The sequence below is a fragment of the Haematobia irritans genome, chromosome 4, assembly GCF_050003625.1.
Source record: "Haematobia irritans isolate KBUSLIRL chromosome 4, ASM5000362v1, whole genome shotgun sequence".
NCBI lineage: Eukaryota > Metazoa > Arthropoda > Insecta > Diptera > Muscidae > Haematobia > Haematobia irritans.
The window spans coordinates 116,918,305-116,945,488 of NC_134400.1; the positions used below are offsets into that span (position 1 = coordinate 116,918,305).

The window sequence follows — 27,184 nt, forward strand, 5'->3', positions numbered from 1 at the left end:
TATCGTGTCCAGACAGTAGATTTTATTTTTCAGTGTTATACAGATCAATTAAATATTACATAAAGATAAATTTTCTTCAATTTACTGCTTTGTTTATTTATGGTCGTTTTCATAGAACACCGAGAGAAAAATATTAGCAACTGTTATCAGAAATGTACAGGCAAAAGTAATGTTGTTAACTCTGGATGCTTTTGAGACATCCGTCGCTTCATTAACATTCACACGGCTATTACAAATCAGACTAATGCCAACTATCACCTGGAAAGACATAAGAAAAAGATTTAATGTCGTATATGTAATGATTGTTTTAATCTTATAGAGAAATTAAGATAAAACAAGTAAGGAAAGTCTAAAGTCGGGCGGGGCCGACTATATTATACCTTGCACCACTTTGTATTTAGATCTAAATTTTCGATACCATATCACATCCGTCAAATGTGTTGGGGGCTATATATAAAGGTTTGTCCCAAATACATACATTTAAATATCACTCGATCTGGACAGAATTTTATAGACTCCTACAAAATCTATAGACTCAAAATTTAAGTCGGCTAATGCACTAGGGTGGAACACAATGTTAGTAAAAAACAAGTAAGAAAAGTCTAAAGTCGGGCGGGGCCGACTATATTATACCCTGCACCACTTTGTAGATCTAAATTTGGGAAACATTTAAATCTGAAGCAATTGTAAGGAAACTTCGCAAAAGTTTATTTATGATTTATCGCTCGATATATATGTATTAGAAGTTTAGGAAAATTAGAGTCATTTTTACAACTTTTCGACTAAGCAGTGGCGATTTTACATGGAAAATTTGGTATTTTGACCATTTTTGTCGATATCAGAAAAACATATATATGGGAGCTATATCTAAATCTGAACCGATTTCAACCAAATTTGGCACGCATAACTACAATACTATTTCTACTCCCTGTGCAAAATTCCAACTAAATCGGAGTTAAAAATTGGCCTCTGCGATCATATGAGTGTAAATCGGGCGAAAGCTATATATGGGAGATATATCTAAATCTGAACCGATTTCAACCAAATTTGGCACGCATAGCTACAATCCTTTTTCTACTCTCTGTGCAAAATTTCAACTAAATCGGAGCCAAAAATTGGCCTCTGTGGTCATATGAGTGTAAATCGGGCGAAAGCTATATATGGGAGCTATATCTAAATCTAAACCGATTTCAACCAAATTTGGCACGCATAGCTACAATGCTAATTCTACTCCCTGTGCAAAACCTCAACTAAATCGGAGTAAAAAATTGGCCTCTGTGGTCATATGAGTGTAAATCGGGCGAAATATATATATGGGAGCTATATCTAAATCTGAACCGATTTCAACCAAATTTGGCACGCATAGCTACAATGCTAATTCTACTCCCTGTGCAAAACCTCAACTAAATCGGAGCAAAAAATTGGCCTCTGTGGTCATATGAGTATAAATCGGGCGAAAGCTATATATCGGCGATATATCTAAATCTGAACCGATTTCAACCAAATTTGGCATACATAGCTACAATGCTAATTCTACTCCCTGTGCAAAATTTCAACCAAATTGGGGTAAAACTCTGGCTTCTGGGACCGTATTAGTCCATATCGGGCGAAAGATATATATGGGAGCTATATCTAAATCTGAACCGATTTCAATAAAATTTGCCACACTTGACTATAGTACTAATTGTTCTTCTTGTGCAAAATTTTAAGCAAATTATGGTAATACTCTGGCTTCTGGGGCCATATAAGTCCATATCGGGCGAAATATATATATGGGAGCTATATCTAAATCTGAACCGATTTCTTCCAAAATCAATAGGGATCTATTCTGAGCCAAAACACATACTTGTGGCAAATTTGAAGTCGATTGGACTAAAACTGCGACCTAGACTTTGATTACAAAAATTTGTTCACGGACAGACGGACAGACGGACATGGCTATATCGACTCAGGAGCCCACCCTGAGCATTTTTGCCAAAGACACCATGTGTCTATCTCGTCTCCTTCTGGGTGTTGCAAACATATGCACTAACTTATAATACCCTGTTCCACAGTGTGGCACAGGGTATAAATATTTTAATCTTAGAGCACAATGTGATTAGGATATAAGAACACCTGCTTTCTGGAAAAGTTGGCAAAGACGGGTATAGTCTATTGTACGGTTCCTTGGTTTTCGGCGTGTACCAGTTGAGCAAGGTTGATGAAATTGACACTTTTGTACTTTTTTTGATACTATTTGAGTAAAAAGTGTTATTGTGTTACACCCGCGACACATTTGTTACCTTCTTTAAGTTCATAGTCCAAGAAACAGTGATACGTTTTACTTGTAGGAGAGGAGTCACTGCAGGCAGTATCGAAACCGTAATTGGTGTCGCTGGGTGATAATATGCGGACACTCCCACTTCTATACGCGGTTAAAAAAAAAAAAAAAACATAAATACGAGTGTGATCGTCCAGTATATTCTCGTAGTCATTTACGACAATATACAGTGAAAGCTCCGAGTAGTTGACATCCACAGTCACCAAAATTTTGTCCACATTTAGGAGTTGTCAAATTTTGAGAGTTTAATTTGAATGCAAACGTCTCACGAAAGTTGTCCGCTTTTCAGAGTGTCAATGTTTGAGAGTTTTCACTGTACTACAAAATAGTAGAGTAGCCTAAGCACTTATGGAACGACCCACGAGAGGACTATGAGAATATACTACACGATAGTAGTTTGCACATGAGATTTTCTAACAACAAACGGTGAGGCTAAGTACTTATGGGACGATTCTCAAATATTAATACGACTTACCTGAAAGAAGATGCTTATTCCAATAAATGACAGGTTAGCAATGTAGTAAGGATGTTTTGTCTCTGCATCAAGTATGGCTCGTAATTGATTTACATTCGCGGTTAGCAAAGCCAAGTCCATCATTCCTTGACCAAAAGTTTTCTTCTGCTGATATGTATGAAACTCTGATTTCGACTTGGCTTTATCTATTCCTTTCGTCCTTTTCTTTCCACTTTTTAGAGTTTTGATGGCATCGTCGCTAACTTTCACTGAAATTTAGTGAAAATAGTACATTTTACTTGCTATAATACATAGAGCAGATCGAGTCATAAAAAGCTTTGTATTATTAACGAAGTTTGTCACTAAAATTGAGCCAACGAAATAATTTCATAAATACAATGAAACGTTACGTTAATTTAATGATTTTTCTACTAAAAGGACATTGCATACTATAAATAATTACAATTATTCACAATTACTTGTGTTGTGGTAATGGATTGGAACTACATAACATCGCCGTACCCCCAAGAATACCGTATGCTTGAGAATAATGACTTACCATTATTGGACGGTTTCGGTTACCATGTACTAATAGAAAATGTTTCATAATAATAATAATTTCATAATAAATTGCCTTTAGAATTGTTGAACCATCGACATTATTTCCAAAAAACAATGAACTTTTTTTGAAATTTTCTTGGAGTGTACATCAGTTTTTCATGAGTACACCGAAAGAATTCTCTTCGTTAATTTTACGAAGAATTCTTCATTAACTATTCTCCCTGAATTCTTCATTAAAATAACGAAATTTTCATTCATTTTCGTAAATTTTACGAAGAACATTTTACGAATATACGAAACTTCTACGAAACATTCTACATTAACTTTTCTTCGTAAAAAGTTCGTACTTTTAACGAAACTTTCTTCACATTTCATGAATTTTGTGAAGAAGTTTTTACGAATATTTTACGAAACATTCTGCGTTAAAATTTCTTCATAAAAAGTACGAAACATTTTCTTTGAAATAACGAAGAAGTTTCATTGAAGTTGTAAAATTTCCGTTCGCGGCATTAAATTGTCTTTTATAATGTGCTTGAGTGCATTCCTTTATTCTATTTTTTTATGCAAGTCTATGCTACTTCTCATTTGGGTGATAGCGCGATATGAATAAAAGTGAAGCAATAAAACTAAAAATTATTCAAAAACTTAAGATGTAAAGTAGTGATGTCATTTTTCACACTTGCAACTACAACCAAATGCACTTTCGACTATAATTTTTTTCTAAAAGTTCGAACATTTTTCAGAAAAAAGTACGAAAGTTTTTCATAAAAAGTACGAACATTTTTCATAAAAACTACGAAAATTTTTCATAAAAAGTACGAAACATTTTCATAAAAAGAACGAAATTGTTTCATAAAAAGTACGAATATTTTTCATAAAAAGTACGAAGATTCTTCATAAAAAGTACGAATTTTTTTCTTACAAACTACGAAAATTTTGGAAGAACTTTTCTTCGTAAAAAGTACGAAATATTTCGTACTTTTAATGAAAAGTTTCTTTGGTTGTAAAACAATGACAAATTTCGTACTTTTAACGAAATTTTTCGTTCTTTTTACGAAGAAAATTCTTTCGGTGTACTACATAGAAAGAAATTTCCATTAACATGTAGCCAATGAAAGTTCTGCATTTGGACCCACATGAATTACTGTTTTGCTATTTTCATATTCTTTTTACTGGAGTTCATGAATTTATATTGATTTTTATTATTATTATCTGAATTAGAATTTATTAAGTGGCAACCATTGAGATCAGCTTCTAGTGGGCAACACTGCCAATAGAGATCAGTTGCTAGTGGATACGAGTGGGAGAATTGGCAACAATCGGAAGGGTATAAAAGGCGAACAACAGTTGAGTCAGATCTCCTGTAGCTCCTGGTCCTCCGTGGTGCAATGATTAGCATGCCCGCCTTGCATACACAAGGTCGTGGGTTCGATTCGGTCGAATACCAAAAAGTTTTTCAGCGGTGGATTATCCCACCTCAATAATGCTGGTGACATTTTTGAGTATTTCAAAGCTTCTCTAAGTGGTTTCACTGCAATGTGGAACGCCGTTCGGACTCGGCTATAAAAAGGAGGTCCCTTGTCATTGAGCTTAACATGGAATCGGGCAGCACTCAGTGATAAGAGAGAAGTTCACCACTATGGTATCACAATGGACTGAATAGTCTAAGTGAGCCTAATACATCGGGCTGCCACCTAACCTAGCGTATTGACGCCGTGACACTAAGTAGTTCTATTGTACTAGTGAAGTGTGAGAGTCCTTACTTTTAGTCTTCTATGTATCCCGGGCACAAGGTTGTGGTATTACAACTTCTCTCTGCCCGGTGGAATAACGGTGACAAGTATTTTGTGCCACGTTGTCATCGCCAGCGGCATCGCCGCCACACAAAATCCTGCCGCCGTTATGGCCAGCACTACCGCCAAAGGAAATCCTGCTATATCTCCTTAAATATGCGTCCTAAAGCGAAAAGGACCTTACTTCGTTTTTTATATAAAAAACTTATTTTGGCCATAAATATGCGTCCTAGAGCCAAAATGAAGTTAATTCGTGACCACCCGCAAAAACTAAAATTTCGATGAAAATCCTTAAAAAATCAAAATTTTTAGATGAAAAATTTTGTTTGGCCAAATCTCCTTAAATATGCGTCCTAGAGCGAAAAGGAGGTGGATTCGTGACCACTCCCAAAAAAATCAAAATTTCTATGGAAATCCTTAAAAATCCAAATTTTTATATTAAAAACTTCGTGTGGCCACATCTCCTTAAATATGCGTCTTAAAGCCAAAAGGACCGTAATTCGTGAGCACCCCCCAAACAAAAACAAATTGAAGATCCTCAAAGAATCTAAGTGTCTATATAAAACACTTACTTTGATCATATCTCCTTAAATATGCGTCCTAGAGTCAAAAGCAGTTTAATTCGTGACCACCCCAAAAAACTAAAATTTCGATGAAAATCCTCAAAAAATCCAAAATTTTATAGGAAAACTTTTTTTTGGCCATATCTTAAATATGCGTCCCCAAGGAAGAAAATCCTCCAAGAATCAAAATTTTTATATAAAACAAAAAAGAAAATATTTTGGCCATATGCGTCCTAGAGCGAATAATTGGGTAATTCGTGACCACCCCCAAAAAACTTAAAATTTCAATAGAAATCTTTAAAAAATCCAAATTTTTATATGAACAAATTATTTTGGCCATATCTCATTAAATATACGTCCTAAGACAAAACGATCTTAATCCGTGACCACCGCCTAAAAAAATCCAAAATTTTTATGAAAACCTTATTTTGGCCATACCTCCTTAAATAAGCGTCCTAGAGCCAAAAGCAGGTTAGCTCACGACCACCTCCCAAAAATATAAAAATTTCGATGAAAATCTGCAAAAAAATCCAAATTTTTATATGAAAAACCTTTTTTGGCCATATCTCCTTAAATACGCGCCCTAGAGCGAAAAGGAACTTAATTCGTCCACGTAAACACCACTGCTAACCGCAGTCACTCACCACAACAATGCCGCCAACCCCTTGTTGCCGTTTTGGTTGCCCTAAAGACGTACAATGCGTTACCCGTATTCTTTTGGATACATTTTCCGTAACGACCCTGGCCCCCAGAGCTAACTCAGTATTCAAATAAAACATGTCGTTGCAGCGTGTTTAACTAAAAGCTTCCCGTTTGAATGGAGACTATCTAATGACGGGATTGGACATTAGTGGGTTAATCGAAAAATAATTACATTATCAAAAAGTTTCATTGTATTTATGAAATTGTTTCGTTGGTTCCGTTTAGAGGTGTGTGCGTGACTGAAATTTCACTCACATCCACGAAGCAAAATGTTTATTCACGCACGCTTACGCACGATACGTGTGGTAGCCAATCCCACTCACGCACATTCACGAAATGAAAACAAGTACTCACGCACGCTCACACAGGAACTACTTTTAAAGACTCACACTCACGCATGTCTCACGACATTTTCCAAACGGAAATCAGCAAAGGTAACAAAATTCAAAAATAGAATATAGTTCGAGAGCTAAATTAATTTCAATTTACATACGATTGATTTTTTCACGTGAGCGTGATTTTGCAGACATTTTATTCACGCACACTCACGAACCGATTTTATTTCTCACGCACGTTTTCATTCATTTTAGTCCCATTCACGCACATTCACGAGTGTTCCTTCAAATTTTGTTCACGACTCACGTGATTCACGCGTGAATCACGCGTGAATCACGCGTGAATCACGCGTGTCACGAAAATTTCGTGTCACGCGCACACCTCTAGTTCAGTTATAATTACAAAATTCGAAACCTTTTCTGCTACAGGTGTTGTTTATTATTCATACGCAGTAGAGATGTGCACGTGACACGAAATTGTCGTGACTCACGAAAATTTTCGTGATTCGTGCGTGAGTCGTGAGTCACGCTCATGACAACAGCGTGAGTGTGCGTGAGCGTGATTAACAAACCAACATGTCGTGCGTGAGCGTGAGTCACGAAAATAATATCTTCGTGAGTGTGCGTGAGTAACGAATTACACTCACGAAAATATTTCTGCTCAACAACATAAAACGCTTAAGAGTTAAATTCAATAACAATTTTAGTGACACCTGGGATGTTAAGAGTTTAATAACACTCTCGATTTTAATAATGCTCATGTTTTCAGACACTTCGGTAAGGTAAATTAATCATAAAATTATTCGTGAGTCACGATATTTTTCGTGAATCACGATATTTTTCGTGAGTCACGATATTTTTCGTGAGTCACGGTATTTTTCGACGTTTTCGTGCGTGAGTGTGCGTGAGTACAAATTTTCTTTTCGTGAGTGTGCGTGAGCGTGAGTCCTACCAAAAAAGTTCGTGCGTGAGTGTGCGTGAGTATGATTTTTCAGTCGTGAGTGTGCGTGAGCGTGAGTAAAATATTACTCACGTGCACACCTCTAATACGCAGTCTTACAAAACCTTATATATCCCTGAGTTTTTGTTTATTTTGAATTAAACGCACCATTAGCTGAGAAAAAACAACATCTCGTGGGAGAGGGATCAGATTCCCTTCTTTGTGTGGGTGGCGGTGAAACAAGAAGGTCTGAAAATAGAGAGTTTGAATTAGACGGCTATTGATACGAGTTCTGCAAGTACATACAATGACAAAAACATGTTTGGATATGATCAGTAAAGAATTCAATGGATGATAGCACAAGGGAAAAAAGTGCACTTTTTATACCCTCCATCATAGGATGGGGGTATATTAACTTTGTCATTCCGTTTATAACACATCGAAATATCGCTCTGAGACCCCATAAAGTATATATATTCTGGGTCGTGGTGAAATTCTGAGTCGATCTAAGCATGTCCGTCCGTCCGTCCGTCCGTCTGTTGAAATCACACTAACTTCCGAACGAAACAAGCTATCAACTTGAAACTTGGCACAAGTAGTTGTTATCGATGTAGGTCGGATGGTATTGAAAATGGGCCATATCGGTCCACTTTTACGTATAGCCCCCATATAAAGGGACCCTCAGATTTAGCTTGTGGAGCCTCTAATAGAAGCAGATTTCATCCGATCTGAAATTTGGTATATGCTGTTGGTATATGGTCTCTAACAACCATGCAAAAATTGGTCCACATCGGTCCATAATTATATATAGCCCCCATATAAACCGATCCCCCGATTTGGCTTGCGGAGTCTAAAAGAGAAGCAAATTTCATCCGATCCGGCTGAAATTTGGTATATGCTGTTGGTATATGGTCTCTAACAACCATGCAAAAATTGGTCCACATCGGTCCATAATTATATATAGCCCCCATATAAACCGATCCCCCGATTTGGCTTGCGGAGTCTAAAAGAGAAGCAAATTTCATCCGATCCGGCGGAAATTTGGTACATGGTGTTGGTATATGGTCTCTAACAACCATGCAAAAATTGGTTCACATCGGTCCTTAATTATATATAGCCCCCATATAAACCGATACCCAGATTTGGCTTGCGGAGCCTCAAAGAGAAGAAAATTTCATCCGATCCGGCTGAAATTTGGAACATGATGTGTGTATATGGTCTCTAACAACCATGGACAAATTGGTCCATATCGGTCCTTAATTATATATAGCCCCCATATAAACCGATCCCCAGATTTGGCTTGTGGAGCCTCTAAGAGAAGCATATTTCATCCGATCCGGCTGAAATTTGGTACATGGTGTTGGTATATGGTCTCTAACAACCGTGCAAAAATTGGTCCACATCGGTCCATAATTATATATGGCGCCCATATAAAACGATCCCCACATTTGGGTTGCGGAGCCTCAAAGAGAAGCAAATTTCATCCGATCCGCCTGAAATTTGGTACATGATATTGGTATATGGTCTCTAACAACTATGCAAAAATTGGTCCACATCCGTTCATAATTATATATAGCCCCCATTTTACCCGATCCCCAGATTTGGCTTGCGAAGTCTCCAAGAGAAGCAAATTTCATCCAATCCGGTTGTAATTTGGAACATGGTGTTAGTATATGATCTTTAACAACCATGCCAGAATTGGTCTATATCGGTCCATAATTATATATAGCCCCCATATAAAACATTCTCCAGATTTGACCTCCGGAGCCTCTTGGAGGAGCAAAATTCATCCGATCCGGTTCAAGTTAGGCACGTGGTGTTAGTATATGATCACACAAAAATTGGTCCATATCGGTTCATAATCATGGTTGCCACTAGAGCCAAAAATAATCTACCAAAATTTTATTTCTACACCCTCAAAAAAAATCGCTTCTTTAACATATGTTCCAAACATATTTTGCAGGAAGCACATATATTATTGCATACTGCCGAAACATTAATATGTTTGTTTTATGTGAACATATTATATGTTTGGAAGCATTTTGAGCCAAAAATATTATATGCTTGGAAGAATTTTTCCCAAACACGATTGTGCTCATTCCCTAACATACTCGTAATTTTCACTTCCACGAAATTTTTTAGTTATTGGCACCTTTTGCTGTAATACAAATAATGTTGAAGAGATTATTCACTTTTATAAATTTTTTAAATTTTACCTTTCGCCTGCACGGAGAATCGAACCGAGGACCATACACTTTGTAAGCCAACACACTATCCACTGGGCTACGTAGCTGTTATAGTCACCAGTAGATAATTATCGTTTTAAGTTACATTTATATAGCATAGTTTGCAGCGCCCACGAGCCCATGCAAACATAACATTATTTAACAGAAACATACATTTGTTTTCCACGTGGAGCAGTGGTTAGCATGTCTGCCTTGCATACAAAGGGTCGTGGGTTCAATCCCTGCTCCGACCGAACATTTTTTTTTTTTTTTTTTTTTAAATTAAAACATTTATATTTATACTATATTAATTTTTTTAAATGAAACTTCGAAATGTGTGTTTTTAAAGATTTATAGTCAGTAACAGTGCTTGATATAAACGAAATTGACTGATTTTTGGATAAAATATTATTTTTTATTGCAAAAATAACAACTTAAAAAAAACTGTTTTTGTACAAAACTTTAAAATTTGGAAGGAAATCAAAAACTAACAAAAGAAGAACGTGGAGTCGAGTATAAACATACATACATAATTTTATAATATAAACATAAATTTATTTAGGAGTGAACATTTTTTTACTAGCATTTAACACCATCGCTCTAAAATTCCTTTTATTTTTCTTTAATAATTCATTTTAAAGAAAATAAACTTTTTAAATTGTTTTAGCTGTAAAACTCGAACTTAATGCCCGCTTTTATATTTGATGGTGTCCGTCAACTCCTCGTGGACTACTTTTTAATAAAGAGGGACTAAAGTTTGTTTTTTACATTTTACTGTGTAATTTTTCACTATTTCCTCCTTATTTCATTTTACTGTCCCAACTCTAAAAAGAGTATAGTGCCCTTTCGTTATTTTTATGAAGATCCGTGATTTATTTTAACGAAAAATTGTGCCCATAATGCCAAAATGATAAACAAAACACATGTTCACACATACATAAAATGCTGCTCTCAAGGCGAAAACATATGCAGTTTGTTTTTCAAATGTCTATTCTCTTGGTTCCGAATGTCTATTCTCTTTATTCAAATTAAATAATATTTAGACTTAAGCATATCAAATTTTTAGCCTTATCATAAAACAGTTTTCCGAAACAACATACAAGCGGTTTCACAGAAATTGTTCTTTTTTCATTCTCTCGCTTTGTTGTGTTGATATCTTTCGTCAACCCTCCCGGTTTCCACCTCTATTTCTTTCTCTATACTCTCTTTTTGTCGCTCTCTGAATAAAATATCACAACATATATATGTTTACTCGAAATTTGTTAATTTATATATGTTTACATTCACACATATTATTTTTATGAAACATTCATGCCCCAAACATAATATATTCTAACATATTAACATAGATGTCCCAAACATTTAGTGTTAGTTTAGGAACATTACATGTTCGCACTTAAATATATTGTGGTTTAAAATCGTGCCCGAAACACATTTTGTTTATATCGGAACATATGAAAAACATATTTTTCTAACAGTGTATAGAAAATTTTGTCAAAATTTTATTTCTAGAGAAAATTTTGTTAAAATTTTATTCGGTTCATAATAAAATTTTTATCATTGTTAAAATTTTATTTCTATAGAAAATTTTATCAAAATTTTATTTCTATAGAAAATTTTGTTCAAATTTTATTCTGTTCATAATCATGGTTGCCACTCGAGCCAAAAATAACCTACCAAGATTTTATTTCTATAGAAAATTTTGTCAAAAGTTTATTTCTATAGAAAATTTTGTGAAAATTTTATTTTTATAGAAAATTTTGTTACAATTTTATTTCTGTAGAAAATTTTGTCAAAATTTTATGTCTACTTTGTCAAACCAAGGCCGTAGCCAGGATTTTAATTCGGGGGGGGGGTATTCAACTTAAAAAAAAAAGATTCATATAATCATGTGTAGAAAATTTTATTTATGCATAGGTATGTATACAATATTTTTATAATATTAAATTGAGCCGACGGGCTTTTTGGGCAGCAAATAAATCAATTACTTCTTCAGTCGGCACATTTATTCGGCGATGAACCGACATTAATGCCAATCCATTGAGTCTACTCTCGCTAGTCGAATTTCTAAGATACGTCTTTAATCTCTTCATTGTTGAAAATGAAAGTTCGGATGAGTACGTAGTAACTGCAGAGATGGAAAATGCAGTACTATAGTACTTTTTTAAATACTTTTTCACCCCGGTCAGTACCGTAGTACCCCCGCGAATGATTTAGTACCTTTTGTGTAGACATTTTTGAGTCGATATCAGATTTATGGTACAAAAGCTTTGACAAAATATTTTAATATTTTGAGAAAGTCTTTATCAACCTTATTTGCTAATAGTCTTTTACAAATATGGCAAAACAAACATGTTCATGTGGGAAGAAAATCTCGATTTTGTAAAAGACATAGTCAAAAACCGGATTTTATTGAACTTCAAGAATGTTTTAGTCGAAAAAAGAATGTGATTCTATATTATCGATTTTTTATTTCGGTAGAAAATGTTGTCAAAATTTTATTTCTATATAGAATTTTGCAAAATTTTATTTTTATAGAAAATTTTGTCAAAAATTTATTTCAATTGAAAATTTTGTACAAATTTTATTTCTATAGGAAATTTTTGCAAAATTTTATTTCTATAGAAAAAATTTTGCAACATTTTTTTCTACAGATTTTTTTTGCAAAATTTTATTTCTATAGAAAATTTTTGCAAAATTGGGGTTTGATCCCCCTCATCCCCCCCTGAATACGGCCTTGTGTCAAACTGAATTATATACATATTGGATCGATCTTTTTTGATTTAATATATACCACGTATGGACTTACATACAATTTAGAAGATGGTGTTAGGAGGTTTTAAGATACCTTGCCATCGGCAAGCGTTGCCGCAACTTAAGTAATTCGATTGTGGATGGCAGTGTTTAGATGAAGTTTCTACGCAATCCATGATGGAAGGTACATAAGCTTCGGCCTGGCCGAACTTACGGCCGTATATACTTGTTTTGTGTTGATTTGAAATTTATAGCAAATTTTTACTAATTTTAGGTCGCTGAATCCAAATCCGCTACAATAACTTGAAAACGGTTCACGATATAAAATAACAAGTATATACGGCCGTAAGTTCGGCCAGGCCGAAGCTTATGTACCTTCCATCATGAAATGGCGCAAAACCTGCGAAAAGAACCTGCCTAATTCAGCGATGGAAGCACTTGGAGAGTGCAATAAAGAGATATTTCCAAACGTGCATATTTTTTAAAAATTTTGGTCACTTTACCAGTTACTCAGGGATGGAAAATACAATTTTTAAAAAAGTACAAAGAAGGTATTTTTTGAGCGGAAAGGTACTTTTTACTAAATTTCACAAACATTTCACTGGAAAATTATTGTCAAGAGACTAAATTTTAAAGAAAATAAAATTTTGACAAAATTTTCTATATAAATAAAATTTTGCAAAAATTTTCTATAGAAATAAGATTTGTACAAAATTTTCAATTGAAATAAAATTTTGACAAAATTTTCTATAAAAATAAAATTTTGCAAAAATTCTATATAGAAATAAAATTTTGACAACATTTTCTACCGAAATAAAAAATCGATAATATAGAATCGCATTCTTTTTTCGACTAAAACATTCTTGAAGTTCAATAAAATCCTGTTTTTTACTATGTCTTTTACAAAATCGAGATTTTCTTCCCACATGAACATGCCTGTTTTGCCATATTTGTAAAAGACTATTAGCAAATAAGATTGATAAAGACTTTCTCAAAATATTAAAATATTTTGTCAAAGCTTTTGTACCATAAATCTGATATCGACTCAAAAATGTCTACACAAAAGGTACTAAATCATTCGCGGGGGTACTACGGTACTGACCGGGGTGAAAAGTATTTAAAAAAGTACTATAGTACTGCATTTTCCATCCCTGCAGTTACTACGTACTCATCAATGGATTGGCATTAATGTCGGTTCATCGCCGAATAAATGTGCCGACTGAAGAAGTAATTGATTTATTTGCTGCCCAAAAAGCCCGTCGGCTCAATTTAATATTATAAAAATATTGTATACATACCTATGCATAAATAAAATTTTCTACACATGATTATATGAATCTTTTTTTTTAAGTTGAATACCCCCCCGAATTAAAATCCTGGCTACGGCCTTGGTTTGACAAAGTAGACATAAAATTTTGACAAAATTTTCTACAGAAATAAAATTTTAACAAAATTTTCTATAGAAATAAAATTTTCACAAAATTTTCTATAGAAATAAACTTTTGACAAAATTTTCTATAGAAATAAAATCTTGGTAGGTTATTTTTGGCTCGAGTGGCAACCATGATTATGAACAGAATAAAATTTGAACAAAATTTTCTATAGAAATAAAATTTTGATAAAATTTTCTATAGAAATAAAATTTTGACAATGATGAAAATTTTATTATGAACCGAATAAAATTTTAACAAAATTTTCTCTAGAAATAAAATTTTGACAAAATTTTCTATAGAAATAAAATTTTGGTAGATTATTTTTGGCTCTAGTGGCAACCATGATTATGAACCGATATGGACCAATTTTTGTGTGATCATATACTAACACCACGTGCCTAACTTGAACCGGATCGGATGAATTTTGCTCCTCCAAGAGGCTCCGGAGGTCAAATCTGGAGAATATTTTATATGGGGGCTATATATAATTATGGACCGATATGGACCAATTCTGGCACGGTTGTTAAAGATCATATACTAACACCATGTTCCAAATTACAACCGGATTGGATGAAATTTGTTTCTCTTGGAGACTTCGCAAGCCAAATCTGGGGATCGGGCTATATATAATTATGAACGGATGTGGACCAATTTTTGCATAGTTGTTAGAGACCATATACCAATATCATGTACCAAATTTCAGGCGGATCGGATGAAATTTGCTTCTCTTTGAGGCTCCGCAACCCAAATGTGGGGATCGGTTTATATGGGCGCCATATATAATTATGGACCGATGTGGACCAATTTTTGCACGGTTGTTAGAGACCATATACCAAGACCATGTACCAAATTTCAGCCGGATCGGATGCAATTTGCTCCTCTTCGAGGCTTCGCAAGCCAAATCTGGAGATCGGTTTATATGGGGTCTATATATAAATATGGACCGATGTGGACCAATTTTTGCATGGTTGTTAGAGACCATATACCAACATCATGTACCAAATTTCAGCCGGATCGGATGAAATTTACTTCTCTTTGAGGCTCCGCAAGCCAAATCTGGGGATCGGTTTATATGGGGGCTATATATAATTATGGACCGATGTGGACCAATTTTTGCATGATTATTAGAGACCATATACCAACTCCATGTACCAAATTTCAGCCGGATCGGATGAAATATGCTTCTCTTAGAGGCTCCACAAGCCAAATCTGGGGATCGGTTTATATGGGGGCTATATATAATTAAGGACCGATATGGACCAATTTGTCCATGGTTGTTAGAGACCATATACACACATCATGTACCAAATTTCAGCCGGATCGGATGAAATTTTCTTCTCTTTGAGGCTCCGCAAGCCAAATCTGGGGATCGGTTTATATGGGGGCTATATATAATTATGAACCGATGTGAACCAATTTTTGCATGGTTGTTAGAGACCATATACCAACACCATGTACCAAATTTCCGCCGGATCGGATGAAATTTGCTTCTCTTTTAGACTCCGCAAGCCAAATCGGGGGATCGGTTTATATGGGGGCTATATATAATTATGGAACGATGTGGACCAATTTTTGCATGGTTGTTAGAGACCATATACCAACACCATATACCAAATTTCAGCCGGATCGGATGAAATATGCTTCTATTAGAGGCTCCACAAGCTAAATCTGAGGGTCCCTTTATATGGGGGCTATACGTAAAAGTGGACCGATATGGCCCATTTTCAATACCATCCGACCTACATCGATAACAACTACTTGTGCCAAGTTTCGATGTGTTATAAACGGAATGACAAAGTTAATATACCCCCATCCTATGATGGAGGGTATAAAAACCCTTTTGCTCATTAAACATTTGCGAGGTGATTATATTCCATCTATGGGCGCGGATCCAAAAATAACATTTTCATAGCTTTTTTGGCCACGCTGTTTTTGCTAGGTATTTCAAAGGCAAAATCAACTTTTCGAAATAATCTAAAAAAATCGTAAATAATTTAAGCAATAGTTAGTTTTTTGTTTGTGATCCATTGTGCATCTTTAGCTTGGTTTCGGTGATCATATCCAAAGTGGTTTTTACTTTGTGTGTTGTTGATGTTACAATTAAATGTTATATAAAACCATATTTACCGTTAGCATTCGGCTCAGGAATCTCAGTCTCAATTACAGCCTGAAAATATAAAATATAATAAATTCTATGTACATTTTAGGTAATAAACTACAAATAACCTCAAAAACATCGACCAATTTTACCGGTCGATGCTCATATATGGAATCTATATCAAAATCTATATCAAAAAATATGGCATACATAGTAAAATTATGAACCTAAAATACCCTTAGATTTAAAATTTCATCGAAGGAAAATTACGGCTTCCATGCCCCCAAGGAGTCCACTCGGGGGGATCGATCTACTTGGGGGCTATTTGAAACTTGAACTTGAACATACCAAATTTGAAGCCTAAAATACTTCTAGACATGTCGGATGAAAATTGCGACTTTCATGCTCTCAAGAAGTCTCATCGTGATATCGGTCTATATGTGGGCTATATCAAAACATGGACCGATATATACCAAATTTAGCATAGATCATTAGGACCTAAAATATCTCTGGCTTTTCATGAAATCGGATAAAAATTGTGGCTTCCATGACCTAAAGAAATCAAATCGAGAGATCGGATTATATGGGGGAAATATTGGAACATGGATTGATATAGCCCAACTCGAACCTGCCGATATTGATGACTGTAGCGTGATAGACGGACATTGCCAGTTTTGTTTTAGAAATGGAATGATTTTTATACCCTGAACCATTATAGAGATTAGGGTAGTACAAAGTAGTGCTTATATTTGTAACGCCATGAAGGAGACATGATAGACGTATGTTGTCTTTGGTATGTTGTCAGAGGCTGCCCACAGTTAATCTAGTCATGTCAGTCTGTCTGTGAACACATTTTTGTAATAAAGTTGGCGTTAAATTTGTCACAAAGTAATCCAATTGACTACCCTTTAAGTGTGCCAAATTTCATATAGTACTTACTGTATATGCAAAAAATCGTCGAAATCGGTTCAGATTTAGCTATAGCTCCCATATATATGTATCGCCCTATTTTCCCAAATTTGGCCATAAAACCCTTATTTATAAACCGATCTTACTCAAAGTTGGCCTACTCTAATATTCCATAGTACTTACTATATGCGCCAAAAATCATGGAAATCGGTTCAGATTTAGATGTAGCTCCCATATAAAGGGTGATTCTTTTGAGGTTAGGATTTTCATGCATTAGTATTTGACAGATCACGTGGGATTTCAGACATGGTGTCAAAGAGAAAGATGCTCAGTATGCCTTGACATTTCATCATGAATAGACTTACTAACGAGCAACGCTTGCAAATCATTGAATTTTATTACCAAAATCAGTGTTCGGTTCGAAATGTGTTTCGCGCTTTACGTCCGATTTATGGTCTACATAATCGACCAAGTGAGCAAACAATTAATGCGATTGTGACCAAGTTTCGCACTCAGTTTACTTTATTGGACATTAAACCAACCACACGAATGCGTACAGTGCGTACAGAAGAGAATATTGCGTCTGTTTCTGAGAGTGTTGCTGAAGACCGTGAAATGTCGATTCGTCGCCGTTCGCAGCAATTGGGTTTGTGTTATTCGACCACATGGAAGATTTTACGCAAAGATCTTGGTGTAAAACCGTATAAAATACAGCTCGTGCAAGAACTGAAGCCGAACGATCTGCCACAACGTCGAATTTTCAGTGAATGGGCCCTAGAAAAGTTGGCATTTTGAGGGAAAACTTCGGAGAACAATTCATCTCAAGAAATGGACCGGTAAGTTGGCCACCAAGATCATGCGATTTGACGCCTTTAGACTATTTTTTGTGGGGCTACGTCAAGTCTAAAGTCTACAGAAATAAGCCAGCAACTATTCCAGCTTTGGAAGACAACATTTCCGAAGAAATTCGGGCTATTCCGGCCGAAATGTTCGAAAAAGTTGCCCAAAATTGGACTTTCCGAATGGACCACCTAAGACGCAGCCGCGGTCAACATTTAAATGAAATTATCTTCAAAAAGTAAATGTCATGGACCAATCTAACGTTTCAAATAAAGAACCGATGAGATTTTGCAAATTTTATGCGTTTTTTTTTAAAAAAAAGTTATCAAGCTCTTAACAAATCACCCTTTATATGCATTGACCGATTTTCCAAAAAGTTCTCATAATAGCCTTATTTATTAACCGATCTTACTGAAATTTAGCACAAAGTAACTTTCTGTGGTACCAACCAAACCTGCAAAACATCATCCGAATCGGTTCAGATTTAGATGTACCTCCCATATATATGTAGCGCCCGATTTTGAAAAATTTCCCCTAATAACCTTATTTTGACCATCATTTATTAATTTTCGACGTCATTTAGTACCGGATCTTACTTTAATTTAGCACAAGGTAACCTTCTGGAAAATTACCTAACCTGGAAAATTTCAGCCAAATCGGTTCAGATGTAGATATAGCTCCCATAAAGGGTGATACGGTCAAAATTTTGTCAAAATTTTGATACGCTGCTCTTCTTGCTTGGACGGCATTTTGACAACTGAAGAGTGAATTCCAAAATCAAAATAGGAGCAACATACTACACACACACACACACCTTCAAAATGAGGGGTGTTCAGATTATTTAAATGCAAAATTGAAAGAAATACGTCAAGTTTTTATTGACCAAATTTTGACCGTATCACCCTTTATATGTGCATCGCTAGATTTTCCCAAATTTTGGCCATAAGACGCTTATTTATTAACTAATGTTACTCAAATTTCTAATATTGAAGTATTAGCCGATCATAGTTAGACTTACATGTAGCTCCTACATACATATATATTCCCCAAGTTTAAAAAAATTTTGATTTATTAACCACACTAATTTAGCGATTTCCTCTTTTTTTAATAATGGACTCAAAATTAGTGGCATACTAACTCTGTAGGTTCAGAACCAAGTATATCTCCTAATATCAGACATTTTTGTTCAGATTGTGATACAACTCCCATGGACATGTACCCCTTAATGTTCTTAAATATGGAAATGTCGTTTATAGTCCAAACCTATAACAATAATACCCCACAAATGGTTATGTTTACTAATTCAATAGGGGTGGTTTAGGGTATGATATAGTCGGCCCCGCCCGACTTTCAACTTTACTCACTTGTTTAATAATGGAAGCAATATTAGTGGCATACAAACTCTGTAGGTTTAGAATCAACTATAGCTCCTAATATCAAACATTTCTGTTCAGATTGTGATAAAACTCCCATAACTATGGAAATGCGGGTTATCTCCCAATCCTATACCACTCATACCCCACAAACAATGTTCACGAACTCAGTAGGGGTGGTTTAGGGCATGATATAGTCGGCCCGCCCGACTTTCTACTTTACTCACTTGGTTTTTAATTGGATCAACTATTTTTATACCCTCCACCATAGGATGGGGGGTATATTAACTTTGTCATTCCGTTTGTAACACATCGAAATATTGCTCTAAGACCCCATAAAGTATATATATTCTGGGTCGTGGTGAAATTCTGGGTCGATCTGAGCATGTCCGTCCGTCCGTCCGTCTGTTGAAATCACGCTAACTTCCGAACGAAACAAGCAATCGACTTGAAACTTGGCACAAGTAGTTGCTATTGATGTAGGTCGAATGGTATTGCAAATGGGCCGTATCGGTCCACTTTTACGTATAGCCCCCATATAAACGGACCCCCAAATTTGGCTTGCGAGGCCTCTAAGAGAAGCAAATTTCATCCGATCCGGCTGAAATTTGGTACATGGTGTTAGTATATGGTTTCTAACAACCATGCAAAAATTGGTCCACATCGGTCCATAATTATATATAGCCCCCATATAAACCGATCCCCCGATTTGGATTGCAGAGCCTCTAAGATAAACAATTTTCATCCGATCCGGCTGAAATTTGGTATATGGTGTTAGTATATGGTCTCTAACAACCATGCAAGAATTGGTTCACATCGGTCCATAATTATATATAGCTCCCATATAAACCGATCCCCCCATTTGGCTTGCGGAGCCTCTAAGAGAAGCAAATATCATCCGATCCGGCTGAAATGTGGTACATGGTGTTAGTATATGGTCTCTAACAATCATGCAAAAATTGGTCCATATCGGTCCATAATTATATATAGCCCCCATATAAACCGATCACCAGATTTGACCTCCGGAGCCTCTTGGAAGACCAAAATTTATCTGATTCAGTTGAAATTTGCTACGTGATATTAATATATGGCCTCAAACACCCATGCAAAAATTGGTCGATATCGGCCCATAATTATACATAGGCCCCATATAAACCGATCCCCAGATTTGACCTCCGGAGCACCTTGGAAGAGCAAAATTCTTCCCATTCGGTTAAAATTTGGTAAGTGATGTTAGTATAGGGTATCCAGCAACCATGCAGGAATTGGTTCCTATAAGTCCATAATAATATATAGCTCCCATATAAACCGATCTCCAGATTTGACCTCCGGTGCCTTTTGGAGAAGCAAAATTCATCCGATCTGGTTGAAATTTGGTACGTGGTGGTAGTATATGATATTTAACAACCATCTGAGTTGAAATTTGTGGATGACAGTCTTTCGTAGAATTTTCTACGCAATCCATGGTGGAGGGTACATAAGATTCGGCCTGGCCGAACTTACGGCCGTATATACTTGTTTTAATTGACTTTCAATTGATTTTTTAATTGATACTATCATTTCTGTGACTGAAGACATTTCAATTAAACATTAATTGGATCAATTCATTTGGTGATTGAAGAATACATTTTTTTTGTGTGTAGTTCATTCATACTATTATTTTGGGAGTTCTTACGGAAATTTTCTTCTACTTTAGTTACGATCATTTAACTTTATACCCACGTTTAGTTCATAGATTTTTGAGACATACTTGGGATAAAAAAATTCCTTTGGGGTTTGGAAATTTTCGAAAAAATAACAAAATTTAACTACAAATTAATGTTTATTTTTGAAATAAAAATATGTTAAATCTAGCACTTGTAGTTAAGCTACGGACTTTTGTGTGTGTGTGTGGCAAATTCTAAATTTCAGTAGTTTTAAAAGTGCACATTTTAATAATTGTTAAACGTTTTTAAATTGTTTTTATACCCATGGTGATGGGTGATGGGGGTATAATAAGTTTGTCATTCCGTATGTAACACATCGAAATATCGACTTCCGACTATATAGAGTACATATTCTTGATCAGGGAGAAATTCTAAGACGATATAAGCATGTCCGTCTGTCTGTCTGTTGTAATCACGCTACAGCCTTCAATAATTGCGCTATCGTCCTGAAATTTGGCACAGATTCGTTTTTTGGTTGCACACCCAGAGAAGGAATATGATCACCTCAAACATGTTTTAAGAGCAAAATGTTATTTTTGGGTGGTGACCATGTAACATGGTTTTCGCAACCATGTTATTTCCTCGGAAATCATGTATCTGATTTCGGCCAGCAGGTTATATTTGACGGGAAAATAACATTTTAGTGACAAACATGTTACATGGTCAGCATACAAAAATAACATTTTGCTCTTGAAACATGTTTGAGGTGATCATATTCCTTCTCTGCGTGCAGACAGATCAAGTTCGAAGATGGACTATATCGGTTCAAGTTTTGATATAGTCCCCATATATATCGATTTCTCGATTTGGGATCTTGGGCTTATAAAAAACGTAGTTTTTGTCCAATTAGCCTGAAATTGAAAATCTTAATAGAGGTACTTGAGGACCATAAAGAGGTGTGCCGAAAATGGTGTCCATCGGACTATGTTTTGGTATAGCCCCCATATAGACCGATCTCCCGATTTTGCTTCTTGGGCTTCTAGAAACTGTATTTACTATCCGATTTGCCTGAAATTGGAAATTTAGAGATATTTGGGGACCTTAAAGAGGTGTGTCGAAAATGGTCCGTATCGGTTCATGTTTTGGTATAGCCCCCATATATAGACCGTTCTCCCGATTTTGCTTCTTGGGCTTCTAGAAACTGTATTTACTATCCGATTTGCCTGAAATTGGAAATTTAGAGATATTTGGGGACCTTAAAGAGGTGTGTCGAAAATGGTCCGTATCGGTTCATGTTTTGGTATAGCCCCCATATATAGACCGTTCTCCCGATTTTGCTTCTTGGGCTTCTAGAAATTGTATTTAATATCCGATTTGCATGAAATTGGAAATTTAGAGGTATTTGGGGACCTTAAAGAGGTGTGTCGAAAATGGTCCGTATTGGTCCATGTTTTGGTATAGCCATGGGTGCTATACCAAGAACATAGACCGATCTCCCGATTTGGTTCTTGGGCGTCTAGAAACTGTATTTTCTATCCGATTTTCCTCAAATTGAAAATCTAGGGGTATTTTAGGACCATAAAGAGGTGTGTCGAAAATGGTCCGTATCGGACTATGTTTTGGTATAGCCCCCATATAGACCGATCTCCCGATTTTGCTTCTTGGGCTTCTAGAAACTGTATTTACTATCCGATTTGCCTGAAATTGGAAATTTAGAGGTATTTGGCGACCTTAAAGAGGTGTGTCGAAAATGATTCGTATCGGTCCATGTTTTGGTATAGCCCCCATATATAGACCGTTCTCCCGATTTTGCTTCGTGGGCTTCTAGAAACTGTATTTACTATCCGATTTGCCTGAAATTGGAAATCTAGAGGTATTTTGGGACCCGAAATATGTGTGCCAAAACTGAGGTGTATCGGTCCATTTTTTGATATAACCCCCATATAGACCGATCTCTCGGTTTTACTTCTTGGGCATCTAGAGACTATAATTTCTAGCCGATTTGCTTGAAATTGAAAATCTGCAGGTATTTTAAGATCACAAATAGGTGTGTCGCAAATGGTGCCTATTGGTCCATATTTTGGTATAGCCCCCATATAGACCGATCTCCCGACTTTATTTCTTGGGCTTCTAGAATCCGTAGTTTTTATCCAAATCGCCAGAAATTAGAAATATAGACGTATCTTAGGACCATAAAGAAGTGTATCGAAAATGGTCCGTATCGGTCCATGTTTTGGTATAGGTTAGGTTAGGTTAGGTTAGGTTAGGTGGCAGCCCGATGTATCAGGCTCACTTAGACTATACAGTTTATTGTGATACCACAGTGGTGAACTTCTCTCTTATCACTTATCCATGTTAAGCTAAGGGACCTCCTTTTTATAGCCGAGTCCGAACGGCGTTCCACATTGCAGTGAAACCTCTTAGAGAAGCTTTGAAACCCTCAGAAATGGCACCAGCATTACGGAGGTGGGATAATCCACCGTTGAAAAACTTTTTTGTGTTCGGTCGTAGCCATTGCCGTATCTAGACATTTTTAACCAGGGGGGCTATAGCCCCCCTATCTATACTACAGTAACAATATATAATGGAAATTCATATATAGGTTTTCACATTCAAGGGGGGGTGGCTAATTTTTTTTTGGAGGGGGCTAAGCCCTCCCCCCAGAGGCCTTACTACTCTTATGGTCGTAGCAGGAATCGAACCCACGACCTTGTGTATGCAAGGCGGGCATGCTAACCATTGCACCATGGTGTTTTGGTATAGCCCCTATATAGACTGATCTCTCGATTTTACTTGTTCGGCTTCTAGAATTCGTAGTTTTCACCAATTCGTCTGAAAGTGGAATTCTAGAGGTATTTGAGGAACATTAAGAGGTGGTGAGTATTGTTTTGGTATAGGCCCCATATAGATCTAACTCCCGAATTTATTTCTAGGACTTCAAATCAAGGCGTTATTTCATCATATACACGACATGCTTATGATTTCTCTAAAACTCAAACAAAATTGGTTCTCATAAATCCAGAATATGAGCTGGTCTTCATAGGTGGAATCTTTAATTTTTTTCTTCGGGAAGCGTACTGGTTGAACTGATTTGCTTGGGATAAGATTTGTCATCAAACCCGTAAAAATGCTATATATTATCAAGTAACCCGCTACGACGATGAGTTTTCAAAGTAAACTATTATATTTGATTCATGGTGATGGGTATTTAAGATTCGGCCCGGCCGAACATACTACTGTATATACTTGTTTGTTTTTTTTCTTAAAGTCGAAAGACAAATTTTCAAACACTTAAATCGGAAAGTCAAATACAAACTTTTGCCAATTTGGAAAAAGTCGAAAATTCTGATTACAATTACTAGTGAAGATTTTAAAGAGCTTCTGTCGATCTCAGGGTTAGTCTTACTTATAATATTTCCTGGATGTTTCTAAAAATCCATATTTGTCATAATACCTAAGGGCTTTGTTGGAAAATAGTAAAAGAAAATAAACAAGTAAGGAAAGTCTAAAGTCGGGCGGGGCCGACTATATTATACCCTGCACCACTTTGTAGATCTAAATTTTCGATACCATATCACATCCGCCAAATGTGTTGGGGGCTATATAGGTTAGGTTAGGTTATGTGGCAGCCCGATGTATCAGGCTCACTTAGACTATTCAGTCCATTGTGATACCACAGTGGTGAACTTCTCTCTTATCACTGAGTGCTGTCCGATTCCATGTTAAGCTCAATGACAAGGGACCTCCTTTTTATAGCCGAGTCCGAACGGCGTTCCACATTCCAGTGAAACCACTTAGAGAAGCTTTGAAACCCTCAGAAATGTCACCAGCATTACTGAGGTGGGATAATCCACCGCTGAAAAACTTTTTGGTGTTCGGTCGTAGCAGGAATCGAACCCACGACCTTGTGTATGCAAGGCGGGCATGCTAACCATTGCACCACGGTGGCTCCTTGGGGGCTATATATAAAGGTTTGTCCCAAATACATACATTTAAATATCACTCGATTTGGACAGAATTTGATAGACTTTTACAAAATCTATAGACTCAAAATTTAAGTTGGCTAATGCACTAGGGTGGAACACAATTTTAGTAAAAAACAAGTAAGTAAAGTCTAAAGTCGGGCGGGGCCGACTATATTATAGCCTTTACCCCTATGTAGGCCAAACTTTGTGTTACCATCTCAACTACTTCACATTTGCTGGAAGCTATATAAAGGAGACAATTTTTTTACTTCTACAAAATCTCTAGAATTAAAATTCTAGAATCTAGAATTAAAAATTAAAAAATCGGCTAACGCTATCCAGTTAATTGGAGGAAACTTCCATTGAAATTGGGTCTAAAATGTGTAACAGTCTACCATATTTCCCCAACTCTGGTGTACGTATATAATCTGAACCGATTTTGACTAAATTTGACATGTATAGTTAGAATAATAATTCTGCTATCTATGCGAAATTTCACATAAATGGGAGTATAACTTTGGCCCCGCTGGTCATATGAGTGCAAATCGGACGGAAGATATATATGGGAGCCATATCCAAATCTGAACCGATTTCAACCAAATTTGGCACAATTACCGATACTACTAAACGTACTCCTTATGCGAAATTTGAAGCAAATCACGGCAAAACCCTGGATTTTGAGGCCATATAAGTTCAAATCGGACGAAAGATATATATGGGAGCTATATCTAAATCTGAATCGATTTTGACCATATTTGGCACATACAATAGTATCGTTAAAAGTACCGCTTGTGCAAAATTTGAAGTAAGTCAGGGCAAAACTCTGGCTTTTGAGACCATATAAGTCCAAATCGGGCGAAAGATATATATGTGAGCTATATCTAAATCTGAACCGATTTTAACAAACTTTGACACACTTAACTATACTATTAAACGTACCTCTTGTGCAAAATTTGAAGCAAATCACGGCAAAACTCTGGCTTTTGTGGCCATATAAGTTCAAATCGGACGAAAGATATATATATGGGAGCTATATCTAAATTTGAACCGATTTCAATCAAATTTATCAAGCATTGGTAGAATGTCAATTCTACCCTCTAATTTTTCTAATTTTTAAAACTTTTCGACTAAGCAGTGGCGATTTTACAAGGAAAATGTTGGTATTTTGACCATTTTTGTCGAAATCAGAAAAACATATATATGGGAGCTATATCTAAATCTGAACCGATGGCTGATATTTTGCAAGTTTTTCGAGACTCAAAAAATATTCGGATGTACGGAATTAGAAGAAGATCGGTTGATATACACGCCAATTATGACCAGATCGGTGAAAAATATATATGGCAGCCATATCTAAATCTGAAGCGTTTTTCTCCAAAATCAATAGGGATCGTCTTTGAGCCGAAACAGGACCCTATACCAAATTTTAGGACAATCGGACTAAAACTGCGAGCTGTACTTTGCACACAAAAATACATCAACAGACAGACAGACATCGCTAAATCGACTCAGAAGTTAATTCTAAGCCGATCCGTATACTATAAGGTTGGTCTATGATTACTCCTTCTTGGCGTTACATACAAATGCACAAACATATTATACCATGTACCACAGTAGTGGTGAAGGGTATAAAAATTGCACACACATACATACCTCTTGGATAGCTTCCTTTTTACGACCCAAACCAGTAGAAACACTCAATTCCATTTCCAATATTACGTGCTATATCGATCGATAGTCACTGACTTATGAATTCAATTCTGTAAAAACTGGCATGACAATATCATCGTTTAGTTTTCACAACCGCAAATAATATTTTCGTATTAAGTGTGGCTGATATGCAGCAGTGCTGCCGCTACTACTTCAATCGAAGTATTTTGCTTCATTTTCACAAAATTTACTTCGTCACTCCTTCTTCCAAAAATCTGCTTCACTTTTTGTTCTGCTTCAAATTTTTAAATTTTTCCCCATATTACCTAATTGATTTTCCTATTCCTTTAATTACGATGAACATAGCGATTTAAATCATTGAATTATTAACCGATGTGGACCAATTTTTGCATAGTTGTTAGAGACCATATACTTACACCATGTACCAAATTTCTCTTAGAGGCTCCGCAAGCCAAATCGGGGGATCAGTTTATATGGGGGCTATATATAATTATGGACCGATGTGGACCAATTTTTGCATGGTTGTTAGAGATCATATGCTGAAACCATGTACCAAATTTCAGATGGATCGGATGAAATTTGCTTCTCTTAGAGTCCCCGCA

General features: G+C 36.0%; 1 protein-coding gene across 1 annotated transcript; it reads right to left on the reverse strand.

Moving 5' to 3' along the window:
* Positions 1-26,652, reverse strand: LOC142234068 (ninjurin-A-like). The gene is made up of 5 exons (XM_075305151.1): positions 26,565-26,652; positions 16,208-16,247; positions 7,837-7,917; positions 2,796-3,043; positions 1-258 (listed from the first exon to the last, which is right to left on the reverse strand). The coding sequence occupies exons 1-5, from the start codon at positions 26,616-26,618 to the stop codon at positions 94-96; spliced, it is 588 nt and encodes a 195-aa protein (XP_075161266.1). The 5' UTR covers positions 26,619-26,652; the 3' UTR covers positions 1-93.
* Positions 26,653-27,184: the final 532 nt, after the last annotated feature.

Coding starts and splice junctions, on each gene's coding strand:
- LOC142234068 (XM_075305151.1), bottom strand. CDS start 26,618: ATGGAATTGAGTGTTTCTACTGGTTTGGGTCGTAAAAAGGAAGCTATC. Junction 16,248..26,564: donor AAAAGGAAGCTATCCAAGAG/GTATGTATGTGT, acceptor TTATATTTTCAG/GCTGTAATTGAGACTGAGAT. Junction 7,918..16,207: donor TCCTGAGCCGAATGCTAACG/GTAAATATGGTT, acceptor CTCTATTTTCAG/ACCTTCTTGTTTCACCGCCA.